Source organism: Curcuma longa, unplaced genomic scaffold (genome assembly GCF_044706935.1).
Source record: "Curcuma longa cultivar G26 ecotype Majalengka, Jawa Barat unplaced genomic scaffold, ITB_CL_G26_1.1 contig_11715, whole genome shotgun sequence".
NCBI lineage: Eukaryota > Viridiplantae > Streptophyta > Magnoliopsida > Zingiberales > Zingiberaceae > Curcuma > Curcuma longa.
The window spans coordinates 1-21,470 of NW_027428951.1; the positions used below are offsets into that span (position 1 = coordinate 1).

The window sequence follows — 21,470 nt, forward strand, 5'->3', positions numbered from 1 at the left end:
TTTTCACATAAATAATAAAGACGCACAACTTAAACAATTTGGTTCATATTTTGATTAACTCATTTCTAGAAAGATTCTAGAGGTGGAGAAACTTTAAAAAGAATCTAAAAATTAAACACATAGTACTATATAATTCTGTGACAATAATGAAATAATAAAGTTACGTTAGTGTTGCCGATTTAGGAAGATGAGGGGCAACATTATAGTACGTTACTGAAGTTGCCTCCGAAGAGCACAACGATTAAGAGCATGAGCAAATTTGTAATGAGTTAAAAGAATTGAATGATGAAGACTCTGCCTCGAGGCTCCTTTTATATGTCTTCTTTGGATGCTGATGTGACACTTCACGATCGATTGGATAATCCCCGATTGCTTAGAAGACTGCTGATGTGGCTACAAGGTTTATCTAGTAATAAATGTTATTCACAGTTCCGGTCTACTGGACTCCCTTCGGTCGTTAGGAGTTAGGTCAATTTCTATCTTTGACATGCTTTCCTGAATCACTGGATCTCATCTCTACTGGTTGCCTAGACATTGTGGTCGCTCATTCCTTGCTCCAGTTGCCTGGTAGACCTCGACTCTAATGGTTGAATGTTATCTCTAACGAGTCGCCCACACTCCCTTCCAGTCATTTGAACCATTGAACTTTATTTTCTTACATTTGATACGCGTAATCAGTATGATATAAAGTTTAATTTCACATGCACATATATTGACTAGATGTTCAGCTTCCAACTGACCCATCTAGTGTGATTTGAACTTATTTGTCAAGACTTCAACTCTCAGTTGATTTCTCTTAGACTTGCTCTAGCAAGACTTCAACTCTTAGCTGACTATGTTTGGACTTTTTCAGCCTAGTTTCCAACTAGGTATTTTGTTCTTGGTTCTCAACCAAGACTTAACCAATTGTCTGGTTCCCAACCAGGATTTTGTATTTACCTAGCTTTATTATAACTTAGTCAATTACTTGGCTCCTAACCATAATTTCACATTTGCTTAACTTTATTAGGACTTAGTCAATTATCTGGTTCTCAATCAGGACTTCGTACTTGTTAAATAATTTGTTTCACTTGACATAGAATCATTAGTTCATAAACAGACTAACTTTATACTTAGTCATACATCAAAACTCTAAATTCACTGGGTGCTTTCAACACCAACAATGGAACAGATTGGATACGATGTATCAAAGTAACAGAGCAACATAGGGTAAGGACTAAGAGAGAATTTTATTTTAAATGTTTTTTGTCCTTTCCATGAACATCTTTTCTCTTCTTTCCACCCTTTCTCTTTTTTTCCTCTTTTTCTTTGCTCTCCTTATCAATAATATTTTGACATATCTTAAGGGCTCATCATACTATCATATTTATAAAATGTCACATTTCTATTCAAAAATACCTTTTTTTATTAAAAATATAGAAAAAATATAAATAATTCTTCCACTGCACACGATAGACCTTTTCAATTGTGCAATGGTCTTTGCTAGGTGACCTAATCATACGATGGTCTTAGCTGAGTGCCTTGGACATTCAACCTAGCCACTCGACTCAACCACGTGGTGACCTTGGTTGGGCAATCTAGTTGGACTTGGTTGCTCGACTTGGCCACATGGCAGCCTTAGTCGAGCAATTCGATTGCGACTTTGGTTCGATCGCATGATGGCCATGGTCGAGCGATCCGACCACATGATAACCATGGCCAATCGACCAAGCCGCCTAGCTAGGCCTCTTGACTCTGGTCGAGTGGCTAGGGCCATCATGCGACCAGATCGTTCGATCAAGGATGAGTGGTTGAGTTACTCGGCCAGGGCTATTGTGTGTGGTGAAAGAATTTTTTAATAATTTTTTATAGAAAGGATATTTTGAGAAAGAGATATATTATTTGATAAATATGGAAGAAAACATAATACATCCGTTGGGAAAATCATAAATTTAAGTGCGTTCTTTGGTCTCAAAACTCTAAAGGACATATTTAAAAATAAATAAATTCTGGAGTAAAATAAAAATTTCCCCAACTATAAAATAACGAGAAGGGAGACAAAAACTCACGAACGTAAACGCATGCTCCTTCTCTCCCTCCATTTCACGTTTCCTCTTGTTCAGGGACTTCCGTTGGATATGGATCTCCTCTCTCTTCTCTCCAACAACAGAGCATCCTAAATTACAGAGATCGGAAGAAGAAGAAGAAGCAGCATCCATGGCCAACCCATATGAATATCCCCCTCCTACTCTTCCTCCTCCTCCACCGCCGGCGCCGGCGCCGGCGCCACCGCCACCGCCACCGCCAGTCTACACCTACCCCATTCCCTATCCTCTGCCTTCCAATATCCCCTCTCCTTATCAACCCGTCTTCCCGTCTCCTCCCCAACTCTACGCTCCCTTTCCACAGCCGGCCTTCCAATTCAATCTCTCCGCACAACCGGTGGCGTTCTATCCTCCGCCGCTGCCGCAGCCGCCGCCGAACTACCATTACGGTACCTTCTTATTACCTCAGCCCCAGCCCTACGCCTATCTCCGTCCTTTTCCCTATGATCCTTTTTCCGCTGCTGATCCGGCCCACTCTGTTGGAAATGAAGGGCTCCTTCCAGCACAAACCTCCTCCTCCTCCTGCTCCTCGCTGTCGATCCAGCCGGTTAATCATCTTCCTCACAACATTCGCCTCTCTGATCCTCCTCTTCCTCCGCCTCCTCCTCCTCCGGTTAATGAAGGGCTCCTTCCGGTTAATCATCTTCCTCACAACATTCGCCTCTCTGATCCTCCCTCGCTCACGCCATCTCTCCCATCCCATCGCCGGAAGGATAGTTACGACTACCACTACCAGCCTTCCTCGGACAAGCCGCTCGGTTCCCCTCCGCCAGAGAACCCCGCCGGCGAGGAAGCGATCGTGCCGCTCGCTGGGCCCGGGGCCATCGTGCCGTTCGCTGGGCCTGGGGCTATCGTGCCGTTCGCTGGGTTCGGGGCAATCGTTCCGTTCGCTGGACACGAGGCGATCGTGCCCTTGTCTGCGTCGGGCAGCGAGCCAGAGAGCGGAGCGATCGTACCGTACGAAGGAAAGCCGAAGGGCAACACGTCCCTCAAGGTGCTACTGCTCCACGGGAGCCTCGACATATGGGTGTATGAGGCCATGAACCTCCCCAACATGGACTTATTCCACAAGACGTTGGGGGACATGCTTGGTGCGAGGATCACCAATAGCTTAACTGGTAAGGTGGATCAGGTGCCCATAACCAGCGACCCTTATGTGTCAATAATGTTGTGCGATGCAGCGATTGGCCGAACCTATGTGGTTAGCAATAGCGAGAACCCTGCCTGGATGCAACATTTCAACGTTCCGGTGGCTCACCCCGCCGCGGAAATTGAGTTCGTCGTCAAAGACAGCGACGTTGTCGGAGCGCAGCTTATAGGCTCTGTTTACATCCCAACAGAACAAATTTACTCTGGTGAGAAGGTTGAAGGGGCTTTCCCAATTCTTGGTACCAACGGAAAGCAATGCAAACCTGGCGCTTTTCTGAGACTGTCAATCCAGTACATTCCGATGAATAGGCTTAGCATTTATCATCATGGAGGGGGTACTGACCCCGAGTATTGGGGGGTGCCGAATACCTACTTTCCCTCTCAGAAAGGGGGGAAATGTCACACTTTATCAAGATGCTCATGTTCCTGATGGTTGCCTCCCGGACCTTCGGCTGGGAAATGGGATGCAGTACCAGCATGGGAAGTGTTGGCATGACATTTTTGATGCAATAAGCAATGCTCGCCGTTTGATTTACATTGGCGGTTGGTCAGTTTACCATACTGTTCGTCTAGTAAGAGATTCAGGCAATTCACCGTCTCCTATATTAGGGGATTTATTGAAGTTAAAATCACAGGAAGGGGTAAGAGTTTTACTTCTCGTATGGGACGATCCAACATCCAGAAGCATCTTGGGTTATCGAACAGTAAACTTCTCCTTATGTTTTCCCCTTTGCCGCTTATACAAAGTCGTATGCTTTTGATATTTCTGATTGATAAAGCCTGTTGAATTTTCTGCATAGTCTATTGCAATGGAACTTAACTGCAACAAATCCAATAAAAATGTGTAGAATTCTCTTATTTCAGCGTGCGCACACACACGCACATGTATGTATATAGCTATTCTGTTTGCATTTTCCTTGAGAAATTTGTCCACAATTTGGATGATTTTGGTATCAAATGCCATTGCCATGTGATTAGATGATTCTCAAGGATTTGATTCTGGAGAGTTTAGGTTCTTTTATGCATCAACCCACCAAAAATATCACATAAGTCAGAATTATTGACAAATTGTTAAACACTAACCCACATGAAGCACTATTGTTAGCAAGTTACTACCTTATAATACAAAATAAAACAGTACCCTGTTATTTATAAGGAAAATGATATTCTGTAGGCTTGTTCTATGTTTCTTACTCTAAAATGTTTAGGAAACTCATGCATTTTGATAACTTTACCATATGTGTAAACCTACTTTTTCTTTTACTTTATGGAATCAAAAAATGTAATATGCTTCCAGCCTCCACTTCTCGCATTCATGCAAGATGTGTCAGGTTATCAAACATGTTATTACTAATCTAAGTTGGCATGGCTGCAAAAATCTTTCAAAATAGAATATTCTATTGTAAATAGTTGACCTGTGTGCCATCCAAGATTTAGAATACCATACCATGAGTTTTTCAGTACATTTTTATTCCTATATGAGCAGAAAAGTTTTCTGACATCCACTTGTGAGAATTAAAATATATATTGTGAATAAAATTTTCATGCAACTACAAGGCCAAAGTGTTATGCACTGGGGATAAGATTTTGCATCTTGTTTCAAAATAAGCTGTGAGGAACCCCAACCTTTTGTCTCTCTTTCAATTGGAGCTACCCACTTCACTTAGTAATTGTTCTTGATGCAAAACACAATGCTCAAGAAGTGCTAATGATATAGGTCCATTAGAAACATTTTCAATTCCTACTTGTTTGTTGGTTGACATTTTCGAACATATCATCTCTCAGCACTGCAAACCAGCAGAGTGAAGCTTCTGTCCTTTCTATAAGCATTTGACCATTTCAGTTAATACATTTATGAATCAATACTTAAATGCAGGATGGGGTGATGGGAACTCGTGATGAAGAGACTCGCCGCTTTTTCAAGCACTCTACGGTGCAAGTTTTGCTTTGTCCTCGTTCAGCTGGCAAAAAACACAGTTTTGTGAAACAACATGTTAGTACTGTTCATGGACATATTGTGTTTGTCATTGCATGAATTACTCATCATCAGGTCTACTCTCCTCAAATTCTTCATATGTTATTTCAGCATCTCAATGTTGGCTTATAGTCGCAGTAGTTAAATATGTTAAGCATTGAAATTCTTATTTTAGTCAAGGGATAACAAGTTTTTTATGAATAATCCATTTTAGCATGACATGTTCAACAGGCTGTGCTAGTTTGTTTTCCTTATGGTTGTCAACATAAGCCAAAGTTTAGCTTGCTCATTTAGCACAGTATTGCAGAACAAGGCAATATCTACATGACTCAGTTATATCTACTACAAATATTTGGATACAGTTCAGACTAAAAAAATATTTGAATACAGTTCAGTATGAATTATGTGAAAAATATCATTCTAGGTAGTGGTCTCTACGCAGTGTATTATTGTTTTACTTCTCTGGTATCAGGAAACAGGAACTATCTATACCCATCATCAGAAACAAGTTGTTGTAGATGCTGATGCTGGTGATAACAGAAGAAAAATAGTAGCTTTTATTGGAGGCCTTGACTTATGTGGTGGCCGTTATGACACTCCTGAGCATCCCATCTTTAGGACGCTGCAAACAGTGCATAAGGATGACTATCACAATCCTAATTTTGTGGTAACTATCTAATGTGCCTTATTTTGATAGTCTCAATCATTTTTCTGCTGAAATTCTGTTCTTGTTGCCTTATGTTTCATTCTTTTTGTATTAGTTTTCTCCTATTGAATATATATACATCTCAAAATGTGACATTTAATGATGTGATAAAAAATAGTATGCATATTTGAAATTATGGTTTTGTTGATCCATACTCCATAATCCATATATCATGTAAATTTCTCTGTCATCTGATCAATGACTCAAGCCACTTACTAAGGTTTTGGAGCATAGGAACATATAAAAGATGTGGTTAATTGATTGGTTGATATTTGGAATGCCAGAACTGAAATGATTAATTGATATTTGATAATTCATTTCACACAGAACTGAAATGATTAATTGATATTTGATAATTCATTTCACAAGTAGTTGAATAGAAATATAATGATTTTTGGATTTCTCTGACCTCAAGGTTTCCTAGCAAAATATTCAACACAGATCAACCAATCTTATGTATGTTTCTTGTCCTTACATTAATTTAAAATTGTTAGATTGTTGTTTGATTATTGTCCATTCAAAGCCAGTAAAAAGCACCAACAATCTTCATAATTAAGTTTTTCCTTGTATTTTTATGAGTTTGTTTTCAATTTTGATAAATCTGAAACAAATGTGCTAGCTTGATCTGAAGCATTATTTTGTGATTGCTGTTGTAGACTTGAAAGATAGATAACCTTTGTTCTTGGTTGTATGGTAACTTGAAATTGCCACACATTATACTAATGGGAAATAGTCTCTCTGATTACATTTTGATGAACGTTTAGTGAATAACCTTCTTATATTAATAATTACTCTATTGTTTTTCTTGCTTAGTAAGTTTGACAAAGACATCTGTTAAATGCCATCTGATAGTTATGATAAACAATTATTATTGACATACAGAATTAATGATTTGTTGGATTACCATTAGCAAATTTGAAATTACTAAATGACGCCGAACAGAATAACGATTATTCTAGAGATGGAAGATTAGAGGAGATTTATAAAAAAACATGTACGAGAAGTTGGAAAAAACAAAGAAAAGGCGCGATAGCGTCGTCTCTAGGGTTTTTGGTGAAAAAGAAAATTTTATTCAATCATCAAAAGTTAGTCGAAAATAGCTAAACATGCATATAAATAGACCCGTAAACCAAATCCTAACTTGAAAAAGTCAAAAATACCCTAAAACCCAAAAAATAAAAAATTACTATATATAGTAAAACATATATTCAGAGTCTCGGAAAAGATATTAAACGTTGTCGGATGGATCCGAAAGTGGGTCAGTACGGGTTTTACCCTATACCGAATAAAGATCTCTGAAAAAGCTTCAATTAGCAATCGATCGTACCTCATTTTGATATCCGAGTCAAAAGTTATGATCTGTTGAAGTTCGACTCCTCATACATTACCCCTGCATCAGTCGCTCTAAGTTGAAAAGAACTCGTCCTTGAGTTTATAGAAGTACATCAGCATCCACCGAACACGGACTTAAGTGCTTCACATTAAATACGTTAGAAGTCTTCAAGTGACTTGGAAGGCGCAACCTGTATGCATTATTATTGATCTTCTGCAGTATCTCATATTATCCAATCTTTCAATCTTTAAGTTTATTATACTCGCCAGTTGAAAAACAATCACGAGTCAATAGTGCCCAAATATAATCACTAACATCAAAAAGTACCTGATGACAATGATTGTTGACTCAAGTCTTATACTTGGTATTGCTTTCATAAATAACGAGTTTCACTTGCTCCTGAATGCCCCGAAGATACTCTGTCATCTCTTCTGCTTTAGGACAAAATCGTCCTATACAGGGGACAAGGGCCAAATCCAGCTCGGATGGGTTTCGCCCATAGACAATTTCAAAAGGACTCAAACCTGTAATCCTGTTTCTTGATCTATCATAAGCAAATTCTGCTTAACGTAATGTCAAATCCCACTGCTTCGGTTTAGTTCCTGTTAGACACCTCAGAGGATTGCTTAAACTCCGATACACTACCTCAGTCTGACCAGGTGGTAGGCACTGCTAAAGTTCAACTGTGTTCCCAGTTTCTCCCATAAGCTCTTTCAGAATTGATTGATGAACTTTGTATTATGATATGAAGTTATAGATCTAGGAACGCCATGTAAATGCACGATCTCCTTGAAGTAAAGATGAGCAATCTGGACAACATCCATAGTCTTCTCGCAAGCAATAAAATGTGTCGTCTTAGAAAATTTGTCAACCACAACTAGAACAAAATTTGAAGTTTGTTCGGTGTGGGGTAAACCCAACACAAAATCCATGCTGACATCAAACAAGGAGCTTCAGGAAAAGGTAGAGGAGTATACAAGCCAACATTGGTTAGAATTCCCTTAGATCGTTGGCATACATAATATCGGTCTACAAAGTGAGCAATGCCACTGGTCAACTTGGGCTAATAAAAATCCACAGAGATGAGGGTCAGTGTTTTATCACGACTAAAGTGACCCTCATTATAAAACTCACTGATAATCTGCTACCTCAATGAATAATCTAGAACACACAACTGTAATCCATGAAATAGATAATTATTATGCAAAATAAAATCATGACGGTGACCATCTTGTACCTCCTAGAATATCCTCCCGAATAAAGGATCAGTGACGTATATGTCTGCGAAAACCTGAAAGCCTGCATAGATATCGGGGGAAAAGGCACAAATAAGTGATATTAGTGCAACTTTTAGTCACCAAGTGAGCTTTTAATTGGCCTATAGTGTCATCAAGAGTGTATTTCATAGTGAAAAACCACTTGCACCCCACTAAAGAAAGTATCAAGCTAGTTGCTCTATAAATTTAAATGTAACCTTTAACTACCAAGCAAACTTTTTAAACTATCTTATAGTGTTGTCAGAAGAGCATTTCATAGTGACAATCCACTTACATCCCATTGAAGTCTTCCTTATAAGGAGAAGAACAAATTCTTATCATTTGTAGTTTGCCATCAATTGGGATTTAAAAGAGTCTCTTAGATATTTCTTTCAAGAAGATAAAAATGAAAAATATTTAAGTCATAGAGAAGCATAGGATAAATAAACGAGAAGAACAATGATATTTTAGAGGTAGAATTCAAAAGATGGTATTGATAGGTGACATAGAGACAAAGAGTGCCTAAATGTGTCAAAGCTTGCTCATGTCTCTATCTTTAATTATACATTTGATTGTCTCAAATAGAGAGGGTGAAGAGTTGATGAATGAACTCAATTTAATGAGCATGATGTGTCTCGGGAGAGTACTATGGTAGCTCTTCCAAGGATGAGAATAGCCAAGAAAGACATACTTGATGAATTGCATGGATTACTTATTTTATCTAAGAGACTAGATGGACAAAGAAAACACAACCAAATACTTATGGAGTATAACATCTTGAGGAAAGAAAACTATGAAAGTGTGGATATAACATATGGTGAGAAGTGTATCATTCTAAAAGGAAAAATAAACATGTATATCTAAAAGTAGCATATGAGCAGTCTCAACTAGTGTTTGTAACGCCAACCTGTGTCGGTTGGCACGAACAAAATTTATCGTTCCACTGCTGATTCGCATGTGGAAGCTCAACATCAGCACCAAAAGTGAAGGTTGGGAAGGAAAGATAGGAGAGGGAAAAAAGAAGTAAAGAAGAAAGATGAAAGGATAGAAGAAGAAGAGGAGGGAAAAAAGTTATTGGAGAGAGAGAGGTCACGGTTGCTGAGTGTTGCTATCGCAAGTGGTGGGCACAATAAGGGATTTGGATTGTGGGCGATTGTGGCGGTCGTGGGTGGTTGCGAACTGTGAGAAAATATGGGTGACCACTGGATAAATCAAATTGCAAGGCATGGGATGACATGAGGCTACTAGGTGAACTGAGAGGAAGAAAGAAAAATAACTAAATAATTCCTAATCTTATAAAAATACGATTATCCTAGTTAAATATCTATTCTACATATAAATTTGGTTTAGTTTTAAATAGATTAAAATAAATTTAAATTGAGTCTGATTTGAACCTACTTGATCTTAATCACCATATCTAATTGATAAGCTTTATTTCACCCTAAAGTAACTTTCACTCGATTATAAATTCAAAATATTAATTTCATTTAGTTTAATTAGTTATCTAAAAAGTTAAAATAGAATAAAATTAATTATATTATTATTAATTCAATTGATTAAGTACCAAAACGATACCAACACGACGTGATATGGTAGTAAAATTGTATTATTCTTTTCAAAAATCGAAACTCTAGCACCAGTCGATATTTTAAACCTTGGTCTCAACTAAACATTAATTCTTTTTTTTTTGATAAGTAAAAGTGGTATATCATGTACCCAAAATGTACAAAATGAGGTTTTAGGTCTATTCATATCTGATGTAGTATCAGATCTGAATAGATACCTAAAGACTTGTATACATGTATTTGCATGCTCTGAATATCCTCTCAACATCTAATTGACCTTCACAAAAAATTACGATTTCGAGCCCTCTACACATAATGTATCAGTGATGACAAAGCCAAATGACAAGCTTTTATCACCATCCTACTCCCTCTATAATGCCGTCCGAAGACATGGATCGTCCTCTAATAGGTGGACATCTCTAGACGCATATGAAGCCAATTTCGAATTCTCCTCCATAGGTCCGCAATAGGGGGCACTGAAAGAACAGATGCTCTTGTGTCTCCTGCACCTGTCGGCAAAAAGTGCATTGTCGATCCTTCTGATACTCCTATCGGTCTCTGGTGGGGAGCCTTTGTTGTGCCAACATCCATAAAGCGGCCGCATGACTTGGCTGAACATAAGACTGACACACTGTCCAGGCCTATGGCACCCTGAGACTAGGACGTTTTAAAAAATCAGAAGCCCGGGAGACTCTGCCATCCTCTGCAAATCACTCTTCCACTCTCTGTCTAGCATCCTCAGGTGACCTAGTAGCCTCAAGGATGAGATCTCGTATGTGTAGTAAAGGCTTGATCAACGAGGGATTTGAATGAGCTGCCCGGCAGGTCCACAAATCAATGTGACTCAAGTAGGTATGATGTGCTCACTTGATCCATAATGCATCCTCCTCCTAAATCTTCCCGAGAACCCTAGCCAAGAGGGTTAGGTTTAACACCCATAAGTCTCGAATCCCATGCCGCCCTCACCTTTTGGTTTACACATATCCACCTAAGACACTGGAGGGTGCTTGGACGTCCACATGAAAGACTGACATATGCTGTAGATACGGTCGATGATACCATATGTTGGTGAGAGTGTGGAGGTGATAAGAAGGTTGGTAGAGCATACTAACATAAGAAAGAAATGACTAAAAAGTATAGGAGAAGTACAATAGTATTATCTCTAAAAAATTTAATAGGCATATCAAATTCGATTTCAACTAGAGAGAAAAATATTGAGAAAAATTCAGAATATTTTTATTAAGAAAAACCATCATTTAATTATATATTACAAAATATTTGAGCTTAAGAGTAGAATTGACATGATATGGACATCAAACATTTAAATGAACCTATGTAGATGTGCAAAGGTACGCTATGACACTATTAGAGAATGCCAACCAACTATATTTCCCAAATTAATATGACACACTCAAGTGATTAAAGACTAAATAAACTAGAAACCATTTATTTTAAATATTAAAGACTAGGATAACCTAGACAAATGTGTAGTATGTGAGACTTATATTGCAAATTAATCACCTTGTTTGTCCTCAAAACAAGAGTGAAAATAAAGGTGATATTAAATGTCATAAAATAGCTTAGAGATTTAGTAAACTTATTAATAGAATAATAAATTCAAGATATAAGATACAAAAGATGAAACGAACAAAGATATCCATTGCCCTTAACCTATGAATGAAACTGATCGACTGTTGTGACATTGAATGGACATGTTGGTAGTGTTAGAGCTGAGAGTCATGGGTTCTATTAGAAATGTGCTTTACAGGCTTTCAAATCTAGAACCTAGGATAATCTAAGTATAGGGGATAAACAATAGTATATATACTTCCATGGCTAGAGAGGAATTGAATGAGAAAGGACACTAACTACAACCTATAATTAGAGTATGTGCAAATACTTTTTGGTAGGAACTACAATAGTGGAAATAAACCAAGTTGATGGACTCTTTTGGAAACTTGTATATGACTAGGTCACACAAGTTGTTCAAAAAGGGTGGTTAGGTAGATAAGCCATGGAGAGAGAAGCATATCCCTCACATGCCAAAATTTTCCATAATCAAAAAATGACTTTCCTCACCCACTAGCACAATTGCCACAACCTTGTTATTAGCTGCCTAAATCACCATGTTATTAGCTGACATAAATCAATCCATTGTAGGATTAAATGATGGTGGGATGGTTGTAGAAGTTCATAGTGTACATGTCCGGTAGATGTGAAATTGAAGAGTATGCCAAAATATGAGTCTTCATCATATCTAACTCAGGACAACCGATGTAAAAGGATGGGTAGCTTTTTCTAGTGATCCTACATAACTTTGACATCTAAAGTAATCTAGAAGATATTTTTAAAGTTAGTCGCAAAAGCTTAAAATTGATAGATGTGAGTGGTCATCTCAATGTTTTATGGGCACAAATGGAAGAGATTATGAATCATATCATTTCCTTGTATACAAGTCTCCAGCTTCTGTCCAAGGCCCATAGCAGGAAAAGAAACATTTGAAAATGCTTAGCAAGCTACGACCAATGAACTATTAAATAAGGGCAAGTATTTAGGCATCAATTCACTCTTATATAGCTCTAGTGGACTCAAGAATCTCGATAGCTCAAATGGTGAAATTTTCTAGTTGACTTTGACCCACAAACCAAACTCTAATCATTGTGCCCTTTAAAGAATATCTATTCTAATTTAGTTTTTTAGCTATAATCATCAATGAACCAAAAGTACTCAAAACCTAGGTGGTAGAGGTATTGGGGATATAGTTGAGGAATCAAACATAATAAATACAACATTGTATGTTTTTTTATTTCTTCTACATTAACTATATTACTAAAGCAATCAAAGATCATGTGAAGAGCTTACGTCACATAGAGTAGTGAAACACTGCTAAGGGTGATGGAGATTTTCTCCTCGACCTTAGTCGCTTTGCCAAAGAGCTAAGGTTGAGCCAAATAAGAGAAAGACGGAGGATAAATGAGCTCTCGTGAAGAAGTAGGAGCTCAAAGTTGAGCTTGCTATTTTACACTCTTGGTGAAGGACAACAATTATGGTTTCTTTAGTATTGAAGCAGGTGTGATCAACGAGATTAGCAGAGCCTAGCTAAAAAAGATCATGGATTCCTGATCCTATTTATACTTGAGTTCGATGTTCTCAGTAGGGAAGTTGGGTGGCATGATTGACAAGAAGTCAATGGTAGTTTTCAATTCAAAAAGAAAGAAAATGAGAGAAGAGCAAGTTGATGTTGTGTGCGTTGTTATAGAAGGGAGAGGAGCAGATGCAATTTGGTTGACTTGTGTCATTGTCAATGTTTTAATTGGCCATTTCTTATAAGATGCAATTTGGAGGTGCTTGGAGGTAGATGATGTGAAGGTGTTAAGCAGTGAGGTCTTGTTGATGCTCAATCTTAGAGCAAGACCTCGCGAGGAATTAGGCACAGTACAGATTCCATTAGATTCTGTTGTCAACCTAGCTCTGATACCCTTTTATGAGAAAAATTAGGGTTAATTACCCTAGTTAATCTTAACCTTAGTCCTCACTACCTATGTATATTATTAATCAACATATGAGTTACAATAGTTGCCTACTACTAAGAGTGTTTACATCTGCATAACATAACAATTTCTAATTACTGTCACATGATCCAAGCACACACTGATTCACCATTATCTACATAAGAAGCAACTTGATTGACATTTTGTATGCATAATATAGCATTAAAAATAGGAAGAAAACTGAATTTGTATGACACACATGATTCTTTCTGATGAGGTGTGAGAGGGCCACTGCACATGATTTGGTATGAACCTTTGTTACCAAGGTGAAAAGATGTATCTTTTTGCCAAAGCTTGCCTCCTCGTCAGCATGCAAATCATATCATGAACTATCTCATTATTATGGATTTTGATGAACCAGTATGTCCTTGTTTTCATTATATATGATTTCTCAATATGATATTATGTCCTTGTCCTTCTTTTCATAAATACTGAAAACTCTTCCATTTTGTGTTTAACTCGTCACATTTTTTTCTTCAAAAAATGAATCTGACAAATTATACCAAGCAAGCTAATTTCCCTATTCTTTTAACTGGAGTCTAGCTTGTTTGCATAATTATTTGAAAATAAGCTTCTGTTCTAACAAATATTCCTTGTAGAACTATGATGAGAGTGGTCCTAGAGAACCATGGCATGATATGCACTGCAGAATTGATGGTCCAGCAGCTTATGATGTTCTGCAAAATTTTGAAGAGCGTTGGTTAAAAGCTGCAAAGCATCATGGGATCAAAAAGTTAAAGAAATCAGATGACTCATTGCTCAGTATTGACAGAATTCCAGATATTATAGGGATTGATGATACAATATACAGGAATGATAATGATCCTGAGACTTGGCACGTTCAGGTAGAATTATCTTAGAACTTTTAGTTCTTGACATATTTATGTGCCATAAATTTTAGAACTATATTGCTAAAAAATTTCAGATTTTTCGGTCAATTGATTCAAATTCAGCAAAAGGTTTCCCAAAAGATCCAAGCGATGCTTCCAATAAGGTATACATCCACATACGTCTTATTATTGCAATTTTAATAGTTAACAGTTCTTGTTGTAAGTTAAAGTAAACCCGAAAACTTTCATTTTCAGAACCTTGTTTGTGGGAAAAATGTATTGATTGATATGAGTATACATCAAGCTTATGTTCATGCCATCCGAGCTGCACAACACTTCATTTACATTGAGAATCAGTATTTTCTGGGTTCTTCATTCAGCTGGGATTCAAATAAGAACTTAGGTGAGCATGAACCTTTTTTTTTTTTTTTTAGTATATTTATTGGCCATCTGCCCTTGACATTTGTTGCATTAAGGGAAACTCGCTTCTCTGTTGAGATGATTATGGGCATTGTTGTTTTTTTCCTATTATCCTAATTATCTTCATGCAAGAGTTGTTGTTACACTGACGTTCTTCAAGGTATCAAGTTTACCTCAACAAACTACTAATTAGTTACAAGTTTCCGAGATATGAAATGATGGGAAAATTTTTTACTACACCAATTATTTGTTCCCTAGCTTTTCTAGTGATAATTTTTTCCTTAAGTTTTTTGGTCCTCTTCAGTCTTCCTAATGAATTCTATCTATCTTCGATCCTGGGATAACAAGTTCTTCAACTACTTCGCCATTCTTCTATTCTAGAACTCTGAATGTTTGAACTTCATAATCGTAACCTAGACAAATTTATATGAAGAGAATTATACCTTTGGTTGGTGTTGTTGTACCCATAACTAAACAAAAATAAAAGATTTATGTACAAAAGAGTTCAAACTATGAAGACATTGTAAAACTTCTAAATGTGGGACCTCATTTGAATTGATTGGCTTACTATACATCAAGCTTATGTTTATGTCACCCTTGTTATACAACACTTCATTTACACAATGCAATTGATCTTTTCACCCTTGTTAGTGTTTGACCTTTTCATTTTTTTTTTAATTTTCGCTGCATTGTTTGTGTTGTTTAACCTTGTTAAGTCATTAGCAAGATCTTAAATATTAATTGAAGAATTAAACAATATTCACACTCCAACCTCCTCTCTTTATATTTTTGACCACCTAACAGAATGGTCCCAAAACATTCTTGAGGCATTTGGAGTAGATGATTATCCTAAAAGCTTGAGCCATTAGGAAAGATGCCAACTTATATTTAGGGCCATCTCATTTGTCCATGTGGGACCAATTGGCATGGAGCCTTTTAACTTCAACATGTACGAGCCTTTATATTCTTTTAAGATAGGTGTGATTGAACCTTAGACCCCCTACTTTATTACCACACTAAAGTTGATTGGCTAACAATTTATTCCAAATGCTTAAGCTTGCAATCAGGAAAGACAACAATTTATGATTATATAATGAACCACTACACTTGTCCATATGCGACTTGGAGCTTTTTAGATTCAACGTAAAAGAAACCAAGAAGTGTCAATAAAATAACAGATTATTTGTGGAACTTGAGGCGCTAAATGATAGGCATACTCAATTCGGTATTATTTATTTATTTATTTATTCTTGCCATGTGATCTAAAGGTCACGGGTTCGAGTCTTGGAAATAACTTTTTGTAAAGCAGGATAAAGCTGCATACAATAAACCCCTTCCTCGGGATCCGCATTGGCAGGAGCATTGTGCACCGGGCTGCCTTTTTTTTTTTAATTCTTGCCATGGGTTTAGGCTTTTAAATTTATATAATATTAATAAATAAGATTGCTACTCGACTTAATAAGTGCTTGTTTATGTTCGTTCAATATTAAAAATATATAATACAATAAACAAACTTGATTGCTAGTGTGGTTCATGAACATTCACGAGCAATAGTCATGAACAACGTTGTCTACAAAGTTGTCTAAGAATCAATTATGACCTTATTTGTTTAGATTTTAGTTTGAACATGTAAAGATTAAACTTGATCGCTAGTGAGCTCTACTTTTCAACATTCATGAACAACACTCATGAATAGTACCGTACATTAACAATGCCGTGTATGAAGCTATCTAAGAATCAATTATGATGTATTCGTTTAGTTTTTAATTTGAACATATAAAGATTAAAGTGTATGTACACATGCATGTTTATAGTATTACTTATCTCTATTATTTTTGATATCATTCAAATTTTAGAGTTTGCAATTATCTATTTTATATTATAATGAATAACAAGATAAATTTTATTTACTGGATCAATCAACTATTTGACTATATTACAAGGACAACTACGAAATTAGTTGAGCTCTATAAACTTCGAACTTGGCTCAAACTTGAAAAGCTTTTTGATAGACAAGCTTGATAAGATAAACAAACAAGCTTCATCATGAAGCTGGCATATTTTCTGCACCTTACAACTCAGAGGGTAGGACAAGGATTTGATTCATCTCTGTAACTACGAGTAGATGACCTTAGAATTTCTCTATATGTTCTAAGACTCATTTACATTTAGGGTTTTCTATACGTTTGTTTTGATTTCTCTATGAACAAATATCAATTTTGAAATTTGATGTTTTAATTTAATGTCTTTGGCTCTAGTATCCTTAGATACATGCAACATCACATTTTCCAAACTGATTTAATAACATGATTATATATAAGTTGAGTTTTACCAATCCATCTACAAGACCAGGTTGAATTCTGGATGCAATAGTTTCTATTTAATTTTTGAAAAAATAATTTAATTTGTATATTTTGTCTTGTGCTAAATCTTAGAAGAATTAGTGTTTATCATGACTTATCTACTTATTCTAATAATAGAAATAGTGGAATAGCATGTTCCTTTTTTTCTTGTAATGACATTAGTTGAATATTTGTTTTGTTAAAAAAAGATATTAGTTGAATATTCTTAAACAGATTGACCCTACTTGCATTATCTTTTTGATTTGTTTGTCTTACAATTTCAAAAATGGTTATTTTCTTCTTGTAGGTGCGAATAATCTTATACCCATTGAGATTGCTTTTAAAATTGCTAGTAAAATAAGAGCAAATGAGAGGTTTACTGCATATATTGTTATTCCCATGTGGCCGGAGGGTAATCCAACTGGTGCTCCTACACAAAGGATTCTATTCTGGCAGGTTATCTCTTTTAATACCAAGTGATAGTTGCATAGTTTCCTACTCTGTGTTCTTGGATTGTACGAACCTTAACTTTTTTGTTTATAGAGCAAGATTCAATTAATTATTCAAGTGTATTCTGGTATCTACTTGTTTCTCTTGTAGGATTTTTGATTGAGGCGTACAATCATTCATGAAATTATTGAGGCCTAAATTATTTTGTATTGTGTGAAGTGGTATAAGAGCAGAAATTTGTCCTTTCGTATACTGGTCCTATTTAGTCTTTATCCATCAACTTCCTCCCTTATTGTTTAAACCCCCAGTTGTCCTTGTCACTCTAATCTCACCAACTTTCCCTTGGTAAGCCAACTATCATGTCTATCTTATTTGTTGTTAGCCTCTAATCATCATAGAGTTGTATTGCAATCCTCTTTTGAGAAGAAAACTGAAGGAACCCATTATGCCAAATTGTCAGAGAGAGAGAGAGAGAGAAGATAGTGGATTAGAGTTTCATGTAAAATTACACAAATTGATCCAAATCCATAATTTATATGCTCAACTTCAACATCAAATTTGCTCACAGATTGCATCTCCAGTGTTGCACATGTCAAATGACCAATGCCACCAAGCAAAGTGTTAGTCTTCACACACCACCATCTCATTCCTATGAACGCTAATGAAATTTGATACTTTGCTTTAGAATTGTATAGGATTTGTCAAGGTCACGCTTTCCATTTTGATGGTGGCAAACATGCTCACCAAAATGACATTGGTTTTAAAAAAGCAAAACGAAAGATGCATCGTTCATTATTGTTGTGAGAAGCAGGGGTAGATAGGTCTTTTCCTCTTGTGCTCTTAGGGTTATGCTGGTTATATAAGCCTTGTACTTGTTTTCTTTCAGTGAATATAGTTTCAACATGGTATCAGAGCAAAGTTTTCCAAAACCCTAATTTTTCCTTTCCTTTGCCACGCCGTCATCCACAGCCACCCTCTTCTTTCGATCCGAAGCCGACTTCCCTTCTTTTCTCCCTTTCTCCCCCGATCTCTCTCACTCTCTCGTCCGCTGCAGCACCTCGCGCGCCGCTGCACCTTCCTGTAGCCGTCCGTCCGTCCGAAATCCCCTGCGACCCTCTGCTCTCTTACTCACAGGAACAAAGGAGAAGAAAACCACCTCCTTCCTTCTCTTTCTAGTCTGAGTAGGGGCTTGCTCTTGCCCTCATCCTCTAGAGCAACAACTACACCATCTTTATCTGTTGCTGGTGTGTGCGGCCGAGCGGAAAACCCTAAGTTCTCTTTCGCCGCCTGAGCATCAGTGTGAGTCTTCTCCTTCGTCGACCAGCAGTGGCAACCCTCTCTCCCCCCTTTTTTTTCTAGCAGCTCAGATCGAGGATTGCAACTTTGTAGCCACAACCTTGTTTTATGGCGGACACCTCTGGAGAAACTTCTGGTATTTCTGCAGATCCTATGGCTTCTTCTGGACAGGTACAACCGTTTTTCACAATGCCAGGAACTGGAGGATCCGGTCTTCAGATAACCTCGGAGAAATTGACAGAGACAAATTATGCATCTTGGGCAGTTGCTGTTGAACTTTATGTTGAAGGTCATGATAAACTTGATGTTCTTCATGGTACTAAAGTGAAACCAGATGAAAAGGACCCAAACTTTCGTATTTGGAGGCGTGACAATATTCAGTTGATGACTTGGATACTCAATTCCGTCAGTTCTGGCATCAAACAGGTCATTCTTCATAACAAAACAACTTTTGACATGTGGAAGACACTGGAGCAAATGTACGGACGCAAGCATGACATGCTGCGTACTTATCAGCTAAGTAGTCAAATCTTTAAACTTGACCAAGGCTCTATGTCTGTCACCAATTATTTTGCTGCTCTGAAGGGGCTGTGGGATGAGTTTGACTATTACAGGATGGAGAATTGGATTTCCACTGATGATCACCAGAGATATCTAAAGCTTCTGGAGAAGGACAGAATTATTAAGTTTCTAGATGGGCTTAATGCAGAGTTTGAGAGTTTAAAAGGACAAATTCTTAGTCTTGATCCTACTCCCTCTCTAGAACAAGTTTACTACAAAGTTCTCAGTGAGGAGGGCAGGAAAAGGACCATGAGCAACAAGGGTATTTCTGCTACCAGCACTCCAATTGGGAGACTTCTGCTCTTGTCAGTTCTGCAAACAAGTCCAAGCCTAGGGGAACTAAAGGAAAAGGTGATAAATTTTGTCGGCACTGCAAGAGGACTAATCATGATTCAGATTTTTGTTGGGAGAAATATCCGGAGAAGAAACCTGACAAATTCAAACACGGTGACAAGAAGGCCCCTAGTCGTGGGAATGTTGCTGTCAAGAAATTAGTGGAGGAGGAGACTGCTGGTTCCTCTGTGTCTTCTCCTGTTGGGTTGTCCTCTACTGACATTGCCAACCTTCAGCACCTTCTCTCGCGGCTTCAGGCTTCATCTTCTGCCTCTACCACTCCATCTCAAGCGCACACAGGTATCCGTGGCTTGGGATTGAGTGTTGCTGGTTCAAGCTCTTATAGCCCCTGGGTCATTGACTCAGGAGCTACGGATCATATGACAAACGTTGCTAACTCCTTCATTTCCTACTCTTTGTCCTCTGGGCAAGATAAAGTGACCATTGCAAATGGAACCAAAGCCACTGTTGCTGGCAAAGGTTCCATACAACTGGCAGATCATTTTATCCTATCCTCTGCCCTTCATGTCCCTTCTATTTCTCTTAATTTACTTTCTGTTAGCAGCATTACAAAACAACTTCACTGCTCAGTAACCTTTTTTCCCGATCATTGTGTCTTCCAGGATCTCGAGACCAAGCAAACGATTGGGACTGGCCGTGAAGTAGGAGGTCTTTATTACTATCAGCTTGGAACAACATCTGCTCTGAAGTCTACAGCACAGTGTTTGGAGAATAAACATCAAGAAATCCTCTTATGACATTCCCGGTTGGGACATTTATCTTTTAGGTCTTTGAAAGTCTTATTTCCTAGTCTTTTCTCTTCAGTTTCTTTTGAGTCACTTCCGTGTGAAGTCTGTCAGTTATCAAAACATTGTAGAACTCAATTTTCTGAGTCCATAAAGAAAAGTTCTTCTCCATTTGATCTTGTTCATTCTGATGTGTGGGGGCCCTCTCCTGTGACTTCTTTGGATGACTATCGATATTTTCTCTCTTTTATTGATGATTACACCCACTGTACATGACTTTATTTGATGAAAAGAAGGGAAGAAGTTCCTCGACTCATTCAAACTTATTGTCGAATGGTAGAAACTCAATTTCATACAAAAGTAAAGACTTTACGTTCTGATAATGCCCGTGAGTACTTTGCTCAGTCTCTAAATACTTTCCTTGAGGATTTAGGAATTCTTCATGAGTCATCCTGTCCCTACACACCACAACAGAATGGAGTGGCTGAAAGAAAGAATCGTCATATCCTTGAAACAGCCCGTGCACTATTATTTCAACGCCACTTACCCAAATATTTCTGGGTTGATACTGTCCTTGCCGCTGCCTATATCATCAATAGATTGTCATCCAAAGGTCTCGGGTACCGGTGCCCTCTCACTATTCTTCGTCCTGGCACCACGTTGTTCTCCCTTACACCTCGAGTTTTTGGCTCTCTCTGTTTTATTCATGTTCTTGGTCCCAAGTCCTCCAAACTTGATCCTCGTTCTATACGGGGAGTTTTCCTAGGATATTCCACTTGCCAGAAAGGCTACAAGTGCTTTGATCCTATTACTAGGACGAGATATGTCTTGAAGGATGTTATCTTTTTTGAGTCCGAGTCCTATTATTCTCTT

At 37.6% G+C, this 21,470-nt stretch overlaps 1 protein-coding gene and 1 pseudogene across 1 annotated transcript in view; both read left to right on the forward strand.

Moving 5' to 3' along the window:
* Positions 1-2,388: 2,388 nt before the first annotated feature.
* Positions 2,389-21,470, forward strand: part of LOC141815892 (phospholipase D gamma 1-like) — a gene marked incomplete at its 5' end in the record, with an annotated part of 50,822 nt that continues 31,740 nt past the window's right edge. Inside the window, 8 exon segments of the mRNA XM_074703762.1 lie at positions 2,389-3,606; positions 3,608-3,937; positions 5,110-5,226; positions 5,681-5,875; positions 14,219-14,464; positions 14,545-14,613; positions 14,705-14,852; positions 17,519-17,667. Of these exon segments, the coding sequence (XP_074559863.1) occupies positions 2,389-3,606; positions 3,608-3,937; positions 5,110-5,226; positions 5,681-5,875; positions 14,219-14,464; positions 14,545-14,613; positions 14,705-14,852; positions 17,519-17,667 (2,472 nt within the window).
* LOC141815891 (uncharacterized) lies at positions 19,405-20,398 on the forward strand (annotated as a pseudogene).